The 16,054-nt window shown below is 49.7% G+C and overlaps 1 protein-coding gene across 1 annotated transcript in view; it reads left to right on the top strand.

Moving 5' to 3' along the window:
• The window catches only part of LOC137536794 (pulmonary surfactant-associated protein D-like), a 127,232-nt gene that overhangs the window by 72,493 nt on the left and 38,685 nt on the right, over positions 1 to 16,054 (top strand). Inside the window, exon 7 of the mRNA XM_068258995.1 lies at positions 3,738 to 3,836. Coding sequence (XP_068115096.1) covers positions 3,738 to 3,836 — 99 coding nt within the window. The remainder of the gene's footprint in view (positions 1 to 3,737; positions 3,837 to 16,054) is intronic.

Below are 16,054 nucleotides of genomic sequence, written 5' to 3'. Positions count from 1 at the left end.
GTTAAAAGGACTAGCAGTCAAAACCTTTGATGCCCTGCAGGAACTAATAATAAAAGACCACTTCCTCCACACTTGTCCTGTTGAGTTCCGGCGGTTTGTACTGGACCGAGAGCCTCTCAGTTTGCCACCTCCTTGGTGCCTGTGGCTGACAGCACTGAGTTCTCTGAGGCTGTACGACTTGATAGCAGCCTGGAGGAACCCAGGGGTCTGGCGGACAGGGCACCGGCTGAGGTTGACAAAGTGAGGGTGTACTGGGAGCAAGGCAGACTATACAGAGAGGTTATTCCCTCTGAGCCGTCTGAAGTGGAGGAGGCAGACCGGCAGTTGATTGTTCCCCACAGGTACAGGGAGCAGCTGTTGAGAATAGCACAGGAGGTCCCTCTTGCTGGTCACTTGGGGATCCGCAAGACCAAAGCTTGTCTTGCTCACAACTTTTATTGGCCCCACATGGGGACGGATATCGCCGATTTTTGCCGGTCTTGTGTCGCATGTCAGCGTGTTGGAAAAGCAGGTGACACAGACAAAGACCTACTGAGGCCCTTGCCCATCATCAAGGAGCCCTTCCAGAGGGTTGCTGTTGACATCATTGGGCCTCTAGCAATACCCAGCAGCACAGGGAAACGTATCATTCTCACGGTGGTAGATTATGCCACTCACTACCGTGAAGCTGAGCCCTGAGCTCCATACGGGCAAACAAGGTTGCATTGGTGCACATTTTCTCACGGGTCGGTTTTCCCCATGAGATGCTCACCAATCACGGCCCACAATTCATGTCACGCTTAATGGAATGCCTCTGTAAGCAAATGCAGGTAGAACACATCATGGCCAGCCCTTACCACCCCCAGACAAATGGGTTATGTGGGCGGTTCAATGGTACTCTGAAACAGATGCTAAAGGTGTTTGTTGAATCGCAAGGGAGAGACTGGGAGCACTACCTGCATCACTTACTGTTTGCTTATCGTGAGGTGCCCCAGGCATCCACCGGGTTCTCGCCCTTTGAGCTCCTATACGGGAGAATTGTACGCAGGCCCCTCGATCTCGTTCGAGAGGCCTGGGAGGGGCAGGATATGGGTCCCGGGGTCTCCATAGTAGAATACGTTCTAAAATTCCGGGAAAAGATGGACACCCTGGTGGGGTTGGTGCGAGAGAATCTTATTCAAGCCCAGGCCACCCAGAAGCAGTGGTATGATCATGGGGCTAGGGAGAGAGTTTATGAGATAGGTCGCAAGGTGTGGGTCCTAAACCCCGATGCGACAGAATAAGCTGCAGGCCGCTTGGGAAGGGCCCTATACCATACATAGGAAAATTAGTGATGTGACATATGTGGTAGCGCTAGATGACCTAGGTAAGCAGCTGAAAACGTACCATGTCAATATGTTAAAGGAACATCATGCTAGAACCGCTTGCGCTCTCCCTGTCTGCAGTTTACTACCGGACGGTGAAGCAGAGGCCCTGGTTGACATCCTGGCCTCCACCCAGGAAACCGACTCTGTTACCGAGGTGTAGATCAACCCGGAGTTGACAGCAGAGCAGCAGGCTGGGCTATCTGATGTGCTGACCCTCTACCGTGGTACCTTTAGAGCCCGCCCTGGTCGGACCAGCCTGGCTGTACACCATGCTGACACCGGAAACAACAAGCCGGTTAGACAGTCAGCATATAGAGTCTCCCCTGAGGTTCAGGCCAACATCAGCAAGAAGATTGAGGAAATGCTGTCACTAGGGGTGATCCAACGGTCGCATGGGCATCACCTGTAGTGCTAGTACCCAAACGGGACCAGACCACCCAGTTCTGTGTAGATTATCAAAAACTAAATTCGATAACTGCCTCAGATGCTTACCCAATGCCGAGGGTCGACGAATTGTTAGATAAGCTAGCTGGCGCGCAATATCTAACAATCGTAGATTTGAGTCAAGGATACTGGCAGGTCCCTCTAACAGCTGAGGCAAGGGAGAGGTCTGCCTTTATCACCCCCTCGGGTCTGTTTGAGTTTAATGTGATGCCTTTTGGAATGAAAAATGCCCCAGCCACCTTCCAAAGGGTTGTAAATGGTCTCCTGGAAGGATTGGAACACTGCGCTGTCGCCTACCTAGATGACATTGCCGTGTTTAGTGCCAACTGGGAAGACCACTTAGTGCCGCTGTCAAAGGTCCTGGGACGAATCACTGCAGCAGGACTAATAGTCAAGCCTAACAAGTGTCAGATAGGTATGAAACAGGTACAGTACCTGGGACATGTGGTGGGGGGGAGAGCTTCATCCAGATACTGGGAAGGTAGATGCCATTGTGTCCTGGTCCACCCCCCAAATGAAGAAACAGATTCAGTCCTTCTTAGGAACTGCTGGGTACTATAGAAAGTTTGTCCCCAACTACAGTGCCCTCGCCAAGCCATTGACAGACCCCACAAAAAAGAAGCTGCCCAAGTAGATTCTCTGAAAGCCAGAATGTGAACAGTCATTCACAGCTCTGAAGAGGGCCCTAGCCAGCCCTCCAGTGTTGCAAGCGCCAGCCGATGGTTTGTAGTTTGTAGTTTGTAGTGGTTTGTAGTTTGTAGTCAGACGGACGCCTCAGCCTTTGGCCTAGGTGCTGTGTTAAGCCAGATAAACCAAACTGGGGAAGAACATCCGATTTTGTATTTAAGTCAGAAGCTGCTACCCCGGGTGGTAGCTTATGCCACCATAGAGAAGGAGTGCCTGGCAATTGTATGGGCCCTACAAAAGCTGCAGCACTATCTCTACGGTCGCATGTTCACGGTCGTCACCGACCACAACCCTCTTAGTTGGTTACATCAGGTTTCTGGTGACAATGGCAAATTGCTGAGCTGGAGCTTAGTTCTCCAACAATATAGCTTCACTATTCAACATAGGAAGGGGAGCAATCATGGGAATGCTGGTGGACTGTCCCGTCAAGCAGAACCAACAGTGTAGGCGCTGGCAGGATGAACTGGGTAGATCATCTGCCCTGCGCCAATTTGAAAGAGGAGGAGTAAGGTTGTGTATAACATAGCAGCCATATTGTATCTCGTGGAAGCCATATTTTCACATTTTTTGTCTGTATTTTGTGTATTATGTCAGATGTGTATGTATGTTAAGAGGCCAGGCTGGCAGCTGGCTTCAGGGTGTGCATTGGTCACCTGACTGATGGAAACTGAATGCTAATGTGATTGTGTGTATGGCAGTGTGAAGTACATTAGCATTTAGTTCCTCTGGATGCAGGGAGCTGCTAGTTAGCAGCCATTTGGCGAAGGATAGTCTGTGTCTGCATGGCTTTTGAACTCTGTGTATATGTAGACAGCCCCATTGTCCCAATATACAAATCAGGACCAACTGAGTCTGGGAACTTCAAAGGCTAACAGGAAACCCTTAATCAGAAGTCTTTCAATGTGTGTGTTAAACTACAATGTTACCTGTGGAAATTAGATCTATGGGGAGACGGGAAATATCTGCAAAGTTCAAGGTGGGACAGGAAAGCTTTGAAGTTGACTATCACAGCCGGAAAGGATATGGCAAACGTTCTGTGCGAACAATATGGGAAATTACATTCGTTTTGGGGCTGAACATTAAATGCCCAAGGCCACAGATCGGCCTATAAAAAAACCAGCATAGGACCTTCACAACTCGTAGTTCTTTGGAGATAGCAAGACGCTAGGACTATCCTGGTCTGACCAGCAACCGCGTTCTCCTGGCAACAACACTCAGATCTATATGCTGGTAACGTTGATTCCCATTTTTGTACTATAGGACCATCAGGAATACCAGGGATCATTGGACCTGCTGGGCCAAAAGGAGAACAAGGGCCACCAGGACCAAAAGGAGAGAAAGGAGACAGTGGAGCTTCAGGTAAAAAAAAGAGAACTTTTTTTTATTTCCAAAGTGAATGTTGCTTGTCATTCAAATAATTCAAATTATACTGTGACTCAAAGCCTGAAGGTGTCAAAAAAACATACAGTATCTGCAGTCATTCCTGCCTGTCTTGCACACATGGGCATAAAATTGGATCTGTAGTAAATTATTTCCTGTGACATTTTGTTTCGAAAATGTTAATTAACCTCCATCATGGCGTTATGTTTATTTCCCAGATTTTAGTGTCTGAAAGTGGTGCAATTTTTTCCAATGCTTTTAGACCCTAAAAATCATACCACTAGATAGATCTGTGGCAGCCGTGCACAATACACACTTTCCATGGATCCAGCATGGGGTTACCACTCTGAGTTGCGGATTTCCAGCCTGAGCCTGACTCGGGATTACCTCTAAGGAGGCCAATAGTACACATTTTGAATCATACTGTAAATGATCAGAATGAGTCAAAAGCCCATCCTACAAAAAACAACTACAGTACTAGTGGTGGACATAGCCAACAATGAGCCCCTGTGCAGAATAAATGAAGGGGAGAAGGCATGTGACTGGCTATGATAGTAACAGATCATAGTTGGATCCGAACAATGTCAATAACATAAAAGTACATGAGCAATTAACAGTTAATGTATACAACAGAGGCACCAGATCAGGATGAAATCATTAAAAGCCATTTAAAACAGGGAGGTAGTGGTGGACTTACCTCCCCCAAGTAGACTTGACAGTCAGTGAAAAAGGTTTCTTTATTCAAGGAACAGCTTATCAAAACCCAGAGCCAGGATAAGCTGCTCCCTGACTACATTTGAATAAAGAAACATTTTTCACTTAATACAGACTAGTGATGCTCAAATACCCCTTTTTAAAATTCGAGTTTGGTCGAATTCGAATAGTAAATTATTCGAGGTCAGTCGAATATTCGAGTCGAATAATTTTTACTATTCGATTCGACCTCGGACTTCGAGCTCACTATTCGAGTCGGTATTCGAGCTCACTATTCGAGCTGACTATTCGAATTGGCCTTAAATAGCTTCCAACACTTGTTTTGAGGGTGAATGATGCAAGAAACATCTTTTTTTCCAAGTAACAACAGCAAGTGATTATGTGGGGATGTTCCTTTAAAAAAAAATGTGGAAAGAGAAGTTGTGTCCTTAATTTTGTTCAGTAGTGTTACTGTATATACTTGTTCTTCTTCTTCTTTATTTTTCTTCTTCTTCTTCTAGATCTTCTTCTTCTATATCTTCTTCTTCTTCTTCTATATTGTCTTCTTCTTCTTCTTCTTCTTCATCATCTTCTTCTTCTTCTTCATCATCTTCTTCTTCTTCTTCATCATCTTCTTCTTCTTCTTCTTCTTCATCTTCATCTTCTTCTTCTTCTTCATCTTCATCTTCTTCATCTTCATCTTCTTCTTCTTCATCTTCTTCTTCTTCTTCATCTTCTTCATCTTCTTCTTCTTCTTCTTCATCTTCTTCATCATCTTCTTCATCTTCTTCTTCTTCTTCTTCATCTTCTTCTTCTTCATCTTCTTCTTCTTCATCTTCTTCATCTTCTTCATCTTCTTCTTCTTTTTCATCTTCTTCTTCATCATCTTCTTCATCTTCTTCTTCATCTTCTTCTTCATCTTCATCTTCTCCTTCTCCTTCTTTTTCAATATCGTCTTCTTCTTCTTCACGTATTTCTCTTTTCAATTTTTTTTTTAAAGAAATGCAGCTATTTTTGAGCGTAACAAATAGCTGGTGGGCGCACGCATGTTGGAAGCGCCATTGTATGTGCTCCCTGGCAGTGGAAACACAAAGACAGCAGGAGGTAAATTCAGCAGCAGGAGGAGGAGGATGAGTGTGTGGCAGCAGGCAGTCAATGAGGCAGGCAGCTCGCCGTGACATAATAGCCCTGGTACCTAGCGGTGATACCAGGGCTGTAAATAAACACAACAGGAGGTCCCAGACAGCGGTCGTGCAGCCCACATTGTGTCCAATACACAACTGGGACAACACAGTTTTCAACCCGGGCACCTCAGAAAAATTAAACCTTTTTTTTTTTTTTTTTAATGGTTTGTTTGGTTTTGGTTTTGCAACCAATATAGCTATTGTTTGACGTAATAGCTGGTGGCAGAGTGGCAGCAGAAGGTAATTCTGTGTACCCTGGCAGTGGGAAACACAGACAGACAGCAACAGCAGCAGGAGGAATGGAGGAGTAATGTGAGCAGCTATTGTTTGACGTAATAGCTGGTGGCAGAGTGGCAGCAGAAGGTAAATCATCTGTGTAGTGTACCCTGGCAGTGGGAAACACAGACAGACAGCAGCAGCAGCAGCAGGAGGAGGTATGGAGGAGCAGTGTGAGTGTGGCAGCAGGTAGGCAGCGTGACATAATAGCCCTGGTACCTAGCGGTGATACCAGGGCTGTAAATAAACACAACAGGAGGTCCCAGACAGCGGTCGTGCAGCCCACATTGTGTCCAATACACAACTGGGACAACACAGTTTTCAACCCGGGCACCTCAGAAAAATTAAACCTTTTTTTTTTTTTAATGGTTTGTTTGGTTTTGGTTTTGCAACCAATATAGCTATTGTTTGACGTAATAGCTGGTGGCAGAGTGGCAGCAGAAGGTAATTCTGTGTACCCTGGCAGTGGGAAACACAGACAGACAGCAGCAGCAGGAGGAGGAATGGAGGAGTAGGCGAGCAGCTATTGTTTGACGTAATAGCTGGTGGCAGAGTGGCAGCAGAAGGTAAATCATCTGTGTACCCTGGCAGTGGGAAACACAGACAGACAGCAGCAGCAGCAGCAGGAGGAGGTATGGAGGAGCAGTGTGAGTGTGGCAGCAGGTAGGCAGCGTGACATAATAGCCCTGGTACCTAGCGGTGATACCAGGGCTGTAAATAAACACAACAGGAGGTCCCAGACAGCGGTCGTGCAGCCCACATTGTGTCCAATACACAACTGGGACAACACAGTTTTCAACCCGGGCACCTCAGAAAAATTAAACCTTTTTTTTTTTTATGGTTTTTTGGTTTTTGGTTTTACAACCAATATAGCTATTGTTTGACGTAATAGCTGGTGGCAGAGTGGCAGCAGAAGAAGGTAATTCTGTGTACCCTGGCAGTGGGAAACACAGACAGACAGCAGCAGCAGGAGGAGGAATGGAGGAGTAGGCGAGCAGCTATTGTTTGACGTAATAGCTGGTGGCAGAGTGGCAGCAGAAGGTAAATCATCTGTGTACCCTGGCAGTGGGAAACACAGACAGACAGCAGCAGCAGGAGGAGGAATGGAGGAGTAGGCGAGCAGCTATTGTTTGACGTAATAGCTGGTGGCAGAGTGGCAGCAGAAGGTAAATCATCTGTGTACCCTGGCAGTGGGAAACACAGACAGACAGCAGCAGCAGCAGCAGGAGGAGGTATGGAGGAGCAGTGTGAGTGTGGCAGCAGGTAGGCAGCGTGACATAATAGCCCTGGTACCTAGCGGTGATACCAGGGCTGTAAATAAACACAACAGGAGGTCCCAGACAGCGGTCGTGCAGCCCACATTGTGTCCAATACACAACTGGGACAACACAGTTTTCAACCCGGGCACCTCAGAAAAATTAAACCTTTTTTTTTTTATGGTTTTTTGGTTTTTGGTTTTACAACCAATATAGCTATTGTTTGACGTAATAGCTGGTGGCAGAGTGGCAGCAGAAGAAGGTAATTCTGTGTACCCTGGCAGTGAGAAACACAGACAGACAGCAGCAGCAGGAGGAGGAATGGAGGAGTAGGCGAGCAGCTATTGTTTGACGTAATAGCTGGTGGCAGAGTGGCAGCAGAAGGTAAATCATCTGTGTACCCTGGCAGTGGGAAACACAGACAGACAGCAGCAGCAGGAGGAGGAATGGAGGAGTAGGCGAGCAGCTATTGTTTGACGTAATAGCTGGTGGCAGAGTGGCAGCAGAAGGTAAATCATCTGTGTACCCTGGCAGTGGGAAACACAGACAGACAGCAGCAGCAGCAGCAGGAGGAGGTATGGAGGAGCAGTGTGAGTGTGGCAGCAGGTAGGCAGCGTGACATAATAGCCCTGGTACCTAGCGGTGATACCAGGGCTGTAAATAAACACAACAGGAGGTCCCAGACAGCGGTCGTGCAGCCCACATTGTGTCCAATACACAACTGGGACAACACAGTTTTCAACCCGGGCACCTCAGAAAAATTAAACCTTTTTTTTTTTATGGTTTTTTGGTTTTTGGTTTTACAACCAATGTAGCTATTGTTTGACGTAATAGCTGGTGGCAGAGTGGCAGCAGAAGAAGGTAATTCTGTGTACCCTGGCAGTGGGAAACACAGACAGACAGCAGCAGCAGGAGGAGGAATGGAGGAGTAGGCGAGCAGCTATTGTTTGACGTAATAGCTGGTGGCAGAGTGGCAGCAGAAGGTAAATCATCTGTGTACCCTGGCAGTGGGAAACACAGACAGACAGCAGCAGCAGCAGCAGGAGGAGGTATGGAGGAGCAGTGTGAGTGTGGCAGCAGGTAGGCAGCGTGACATAATAGCCCTGGTACCTAGCGGTGATACCAGGGCTGTAAATAAACACAACAGGAGGTCCCAGACAGCGGTCGTGCAGCCCACATTGTGTCCAATACACAACTGGGACAACACAGTTTTCAACCCGGGCACCTCAGAAAAATTAAACCTTTTTTTTTTTTTTAATGGTTTTTTGGTTTTTGGTTTTACAACCAATATAGCTATTGTTTGACGTAATAGCTGGTGGCAGAGTGGCAGCAGAAGAAGGTAATTCTGTGTACCCTGGCAGTGGGAAACACAGACAGACAGCAGCAGCAGGAGGAGGAATGGAGGAGTAGGCGAGCAGCTATTGTTTGACGTAATAGCTGGTGGCAGAGTGGCAGCAGAAGGTAAATCATCTGTGTACCCTGGCAGTGGGAAACACAGACAGACAGCAGCAGCAGCAGCAGGAGGAGGTATGGAGGAGCAGTGTGAGTGTGGCAGCAGGTAGGCAGCGTGACATAATAGCCCTGGTACCTAGCGGTGATACCAGGGCTGTAAATAAACACAACAGGAGGTCCCAGACAGCGGTCGTGCAGCCCACATTGTGTCCAATACACAACTGGGACAACACAGTTTTCAACCCGGGCACCTCAGAAAAATTAAACCTTTTTTTTTTTTTTTAATGGTTTTTTGGTTTTTGGTTTTACAACCAATATAGCTATTGTTTGACGTAATAGCTGGTGGCAGAGTGGCAGCAGAAGAAGGTAATTCTGTGTACCCTGGCAGTGGGAAACACAGACAGACAGCAGAAGGGCAGTACACAGCAGCCCACTGTAGGTGTAAAATGTGTGGCTGCAGGCGACGTAATAGTCAAAGTGAACCAGGCTGGCTTAGTGAGCAGGAGCCAGGAGGTGGTAAAGGGTGGTAAGGCACATTAACGATGGTTCCGGCAGCCAGTTCATGTCCCCCTCTCGCCGACAACAGGGGCCAGGAACTCGCCTTCCACCCACGCCTGGTTCATCTTGAGAAACGTCAGTCTGTCCACAGACTTGTGAGACAGACGTGAGCGTTTCTCGGTGACCACGCCACCAGCTGCACTGAAGCAGCGCTCGGACAGCACGCTGGAAGGGGGGCAGGACAGCACTTCCAGGGCGTACTGCGCCAGCTCGCTCCAGATCTCCATGCGCTTGACCCAATACTCCATGGGATCAACAGGGGCATCGCTGTCAAGCCCGCTGTACGACCCCATGTAGTCAGCCACCATGCGGGTCAGGCGCTGGCTGTGACCGGAGGAGGATGCTGCTGCATGCATCTCCTCTCTAGTCACTGCTGCCGGAGCCTCTACAGTCCTGTAGAGCTCGTGGCTGAGAGACAGCAGGTCTGTGGGGCGCTTGCTGCTGCTGGATGCAGGCACCTGCTGCTGCCTCTGTGCTGGCTGCTGGACAGTGGGGGTGGAAGGCTGGGGGAAGGCTTCCTCCAAGCGCTCAACAAGGGCCTGCTGCAAGCTCCTTATTTGTTGCGCTGGGTCTCCTCCTGCAGGCGGCAGGAACTGGCTCAACTTCCCCTTGAGGCGTGGGTCCAACATCATGCTGATCCAGATGTCCTCCCTCTGCTTCATCTGGATCACCCTGGGGTCCCTGCGCAGGCACGTCAGCATGTGCGCTGCCATTGGGAAGAGGCGGGCCACGTCTGCTGGCACATCGACGTCAGTGCTGTCCTCATCCTCCTCCTCTGCCGCCTCATCCTCTCTCCACCCCCGCACCAACTCAGCTGCGCTGTGCTGATCCCCCTCATCAGCAGCCAGGTCAGGGACCTCCACCAAGTCCTCCTCCTCCTCCCCCTCAGAGGTGGACTGCGCAGCTGGTTGCCGCTCCTGCTGGTCCAAGGCTGCCGCTCCCTGTTCCAGCAAAGCATCGAGGGCCCTGTTCAGCAGAGAAACCAGGGGCACCCACTCGCAGACCATAGCATGGTCCCTGCTCACCATGTTTGTGGCCTGCAGGAAGGGAGCCAGCACTAAGCACACCTGCTGCATGTGCCTCCAGTCATCATCGGGGACGATGGACGGGATGTTGCTGGTCTTGTCCCTTCTCTGAGCTGCGGAAACAGTGGCCAGGGCAAGGTACTGTTTGACAGCGTGCCTCTGTTCAACCAGACGCTCCAACATCGCCAGGGTGGAGTTCCAGCGAGTCGGAACGTCAAGGATCAGCCGATGGCGTGGCAGATCCAGCTCCTTTTGCACGTCTTCCAGGCTCGCACAGGCTGCAGCCGAGCGCCGGAAGTGACGCACAACGTTCCTTGCCGTTTCCAGCAGTTCGCCCATCCCCTGGTAGGTGCGCAGGAACTTCTGCACCACCAGGTTCAGCACGTGGGCAAGACAGGGGATGTGGGTCAGGTTTCCCCTGTCTATTGCGGCAACCAGATTGGCCCCATTGTCGGCCACCACCTCTCCGACTCTGAGGCCTCTGGGGGTCAGCCAAATCCTCTCCTGCTCCTGGAGTTTGGCCAACACATGGGTTGCCGTCAGCTTGGTCTTCCCAAGGCTGACCAAGTGCAGCAGCGCTTGGCAGTGGCGGGCCTTCACGCTGCTGCTGAGGCGGGGGGTTTGGCCAGGTGTGCCGGAGGATGGCAGAGGATCGGAGGAACCTGCTGCAGTTCCCCTGACCCTGCGGGGTGGCACCACCCACTGTGTTGCTGCTGCTGCTGTGCCCGCTGCTGCTCTCCCATCCTCACCCCCTTCCACCAAGCTGACCCAGTGGACAGTGAAGGACAGGTAGCGGCCTGTCCCGAAGCGGCTGCTCCAGGAGTCCATGGTGACGTGGACCCTTTCACCAACCGCGTGCTCCAGCCCTCGCTAAACATTGGCCATCACAAAGCGGTGCAGTGCAGGAATGGCCTTGCGGGCAAAGAAGTGTCTGCTGGGGAGCTGCCAGTCTGGGGCTGCGCAAGCAAGCAGCGCACGAATGTCGCTCCCCTCCTGCACGAGCGTGTACGGCAGGAGTTGGGAGCACATGGCCCGTGCCAGCAAGCCGTTCAGCTGCCGCACGCGACGGCTGCTGGGAGGCAGAGCCCTAACCACCCCCTGGAAGGACTCGTTAAAAAGGCTCTGGCGTGGCCTTTTGCTGACACGGGAATCAGCAGACACAGCAGAGGAGGCCACTGAGGACTGGCTGCCAGAACAGGCCTCAGTGTCGGCGGCAGGAGTTGCAGAGGGGGGAGGAGCAGTGCGTTTCCGCACTCCTGCTGGTGCTGCTGGAGGAGCAGGAGGGCGGGTGGCTGCTGTTGCTGCTGCTGCTGCTGAAGGCTGTGCAGTGATGGGTGTGGTGCCACTGCCAGCACCAGATGCCTTCAGCCTCTGGAACTCCTCATGCTGGTGGAAATGTTTAGCCGCAAGGTGGTTGATGAGCGAGCTGGTGCTGAACTTTAAGGGGTCTGCACCTCTGCTCAACTTCCGCTGACAGTGGTTGCAAGTGGCGTACTTGCTGTACACAGTGGGCATGGTGAAAAACCGCCAGATTGGTGACAGAAACTTCCCCCTACGGCATGGAAGCGCTGCTGCCTGTCTCCCTGTGGTGGTTGGGGGGGGGCTTGGGTGCGGCTGGTGGTGGTACTGGCTGATGCTGCTGCTGCTGCTGCTGAGCCTGAGACACCAGCAGGCTGTGGGACGCTGCCAATGCTTGCAATGATGCGCCTCCTTGCAAGGCCCACAAGCGCATCCTCCTCCTCCTCCTCAGAGCTGCTGAGGACGACATCCCCTGGAGGTGGTGGCACCCAGTCTCTGTCTGTCACCGGGTCATCATCATCATGCCCCTCCTGAAACATGTCCTGCTGGGATGATGACCCCCCAAACTCCTCTCCTGATGCATGGATGGGACGCTTGACTGTCGCCACAGTCTTGCTGTCCAATCCCTCCTCCCCCAAAGTGCCCATCAGCATCTCCTCCTCAAAATCGCCAACAACAGCAGACAATACCCTGATGGTGCCTGGGGTAAAAAGACTGCTGAGTGACAGGTCGGCGACTGATGGTGAACTGGCCTCCTCCCCAGGCCCTGCTGGGCGGCTGCTGCGAACAGGGGTGGTGGTGGTGGTGGTGGTGGTGGTGAGGGTGGAGGCCTCGGATGCAGAGCTGATGGCGGGCTGCTCATCCTCCGTCATGAGTTGCACCACAGTGTCTGCATCCTTTTCCTCAATGGGACGTTTCCGACCCGGCTGGAGGAAAATGGGAGCAGGTGCTACACGCTGCTGCTGCTGTGTCTCTGCAGCGTGAGTTGCAGATGCTCCTGCTGGGCGGCGCCCAAGGCGTCCACGGCCAGTGGCTATGGGAGGAATGTTAGCCACTGACGCTGCTGCTGCGGAACTGTGCATGGTGGCGCGCCCGCGGCCGCGGCTTGCCACAATGCTGCTCCCTCTCCTCCTGATTCCCTTGCTGCCCTTCCCCTTGCCCAAACCGCGCTGGCTGCCACTTCCAGACATCTTCAATGTTTTGGGCGTATAGACAAAAGTTTTTTAAAAGGGCGGGTGAAAAGTGGGGTACTTTAATGGAGTGGGTTGGTTGGTGAGGTGACTGAGTGAGTGTCCCCTAGTACAGTAAGTAAGTAGTAACAGTCAGGAAGTACAACTAGCAGTTACAATAATCAGTAGTAATCACAAGTAAATTTAGTGTGTGTACACTCAGACAGTGAGTGCACGCACGCAGGAGCTAGTAGCCTATGAACACAGTGACTGAGTGTCCTAGACTCCTAGTACAGTAAGAGTAAGTAGTAACAGTAAGTAGAACTAACTAATTACAATAATCAATCAGCGATCAGAAGGAAATGGAGTGTGGGTGTGTGTACACTCAGACAGTGAGTGCACGCACGCAGGAGCTAGTAGCCTATGGACACAGTGACTGAGTGTCCTAGACTCCTAGTACAGTAAGAGTAAGTAGTAACAGTAAGTAGAACTAACTAATTACAATAATCAATCAGCGATCAGAAGGAAATGGAGTGTGGGTGTGTGTACACTCAGACAGTGAGTGCACGCACGCAGGAGCTAGTAGCCTATGAACACAGTGACTGAGTGTCCTAGACTCCTAGTACAGTAAGAGTAAGTAGTAACAGTAAGTAGAACTAACTAATTACAATAATCAATCAGCAATCAGAAGGAAATGGAGTGTGGGTGTGTGTACACTCAGACAGTGAGTGCACGCACGCAGGAGCTAGTAGCCTATGAACACAGTGACTGAGTGTCCTAGACTCCTAGTACAGTAAGAGTAAGTAGTAACAGTAAGTAGAACTAACTAATTACAATAATCAATCAGCGATCAGAAGGAAATGGAGTGTGGGTGTGTGTACACTCAGACAGTGAGTGCACGCACGCAGGAGCTAGTAGCCTATGAACACAGTGACTGAGTGTCCTAGACTCCTAGTACAGTAAGAGTAAGTAGTAACAGTAAGTAGAACTAACTAATTACAATAATCAATCAGCGATCAGAAGGAAATGGAGTGTGGGTGTGTGTACACTCAGACAGTGAGTGCACGCACGCAGGAGCTAGTAGCCTATGAACACAGTGACTGAGTGTCCTAGACTCCTAGTACAGTAAGAGTAAGTAGTAACAGTAAGTAGAACTAACTAATTAAAATAATCAATCAGCGATCAGAAGGAAATGGAGTGTGGGTGTGTGTACACTCAGACAGTGAGTGCACGCACGCAGGAGCTAGTAGCCTATGAACACAGTGACTGAGTGTCCTAGACTCCTAGTACAGTAAGAGTAAGTAGTAACAGTAAGTAGAACTAACTAATTACAATAATCAATCAGCGATCAGAAGGAAATGGAGTGTGGGTGTGTGTACACTCAGACAGTGAGTGCACGCACGCAGGAGCTAGTAGCCTATGAACACAGTGACTGAGTGTCCTAGACTCCTAGTACAGTAAGAGTAAGTAGTAACAGTAAGTAGAACTAACTAATTACAATAATCAATCAGCGATCAGAAGGAAATGGAGTGTGGGTGTGTGTACACTCAGACAGTGAGTGCACGCACGCAGGAGCTAGTAGCCTATGAACACAGTGACTGAGTGTCCTAGACTCCTAGTACAGTAAGAGTAAGTAGTAACAGTAAGTAGAACTAACTAATTACAATAATCAATCAGCGATCAGAAGGAAATGGAGTGTGGGTGTGTGTACACTCAGACAGTGAGTGCACGCACGCAGGAGCTAGTAGCCTATGAACACAGTGACTGAGTGTCCTAGACTCCTAGTACAGTAAGAGTAAGTAGTAACAGTAAGTAGAACTAACTAATTACAATAATCAATCAGCGATCAGAAGGAAATGGAGTGTGGGTGTGTGTACACTCAGACAGTGAGTGCACGCACGCAGGAGCTAGTAGCCTATGAACACAGTGACTGAGTGTCCTAGACTCCTAGTACAGTAAGAGTAAGTAGTAACAGTAAGTAGAACTAACTAATTACAATAATCAATCAGCGATCAGAAGGAAATGGAGTGTGGGTGTGTGTACACTCAGACAGTGAGTGCACGCACGCAGGAGCTAGTAGCCTATGAACACAGTGACTGAGTGTCCTAGACTCCTAGTACAGTAAGAGTAAGTAGTAACAGTAAGTAGAACTAACTAATTACAATAATCAATCAGCGATCAGAAGGAAATAGAGTGTGGGTGGTGTGTGTACACTCAGACAGTGAGTGCACGCACGCAGGAGCTAGTAGCCTATGGACAGTGACTGAGTGTCCTAGACTCCTAGTACAGTAAGAGTAAGTAGTAACAGTAAGTACAACTAACTAATTACGATAATCAATCAGCGATCAGAAGGAAATGGAGTGTGGGTGTGTGTACACTCAGACAGTGAGTGCACGCACGCAGGAGCTAGTAGCCTATGGACAGTGACTGAGTGTCCTAGACTCCTAGTACAGTAAGAGTAAGTAGTAACAGTAAGTACAACTAACTAATTACGATAATCAATCAGCGATCAGAAGGAAATAGAGTGTGTGTTGTGTGTGTACACTCAGACAGTGAGTGCAGTGCGCACACGCAGGAGCTAGTAGCCTATATGAACAGTGACAGTGAGTGTCCCTACGGGTACAGTAAGAGTAAGTAGTAAGTAAGTACAACTAACTAACAATAATCTATCAGTAATCAGAAGGAAATAGAGTGTGTGTACACACAGACAGTGAGTGAGTGCACACGCGCAGGAGCTAGCTAGTAGCCTATAAACAGTGACAGTCAGTGAGTGTCCTACTCCTAGTACAGTATAACTACAATACTATTAGTAAAGGACAGCAGAAATACTGGTATAGATGAGAGAAATAAACAGAGGACAGCTGCCCACAGAGGCAAGGCCCCCCTGAGGCCTAAACCTGTAAGCTTGCAGCAGCTGCCTGTCTCTAATGTAACACACAAGCTACTAACTAAAATACAATGTCTAAATAACTAACAACAATATAGGTGTGTATAGGAGGTGTATGTGAGCAAAAACGCTAGGTAAATGACCACAATAGAGCTCTTGCTAAGCCAAAGCACAAAGGAGAAACTCTCTCTCTGTACAAGTCTCAGGCAAGCACGGAGAAACGGAACATGGCGGCCGCTATTTATAGGGTAGGGGCTGGCCAGGGTCCCCCTCTGTGATTGGCTGCCGTCAGAGGGCCTGGGAGCCCTCTGATTGGCTCTAAGGACATCAATCTGGGCTATGACGCTATTCGAGCTCGGTACCGAGCTCGAATAGCGCCGGGTTGCTCGAATAGCTCG

Source organism: Hyperolius riggenbachi, chromosome 10, assembly GCF_040937935.1.
Source record: "Hyperolius riggenbachi isolate aHypRig1 chromosome 10, aHypRig1.pri, whole genome shotgun sequence".
NCBI classification, from domain to species: Eukaryota; Metazoa; Chordata; class Amphibia; order Anura; family Hyperoliidae; genus Hyperolius; species Hyperolius riggenbachi.
The sequence above is the reverse complement of the archived record's forward strand: the minus strand, read 5'-3'. Positions and strand labels throughout refer to the sequence as shown.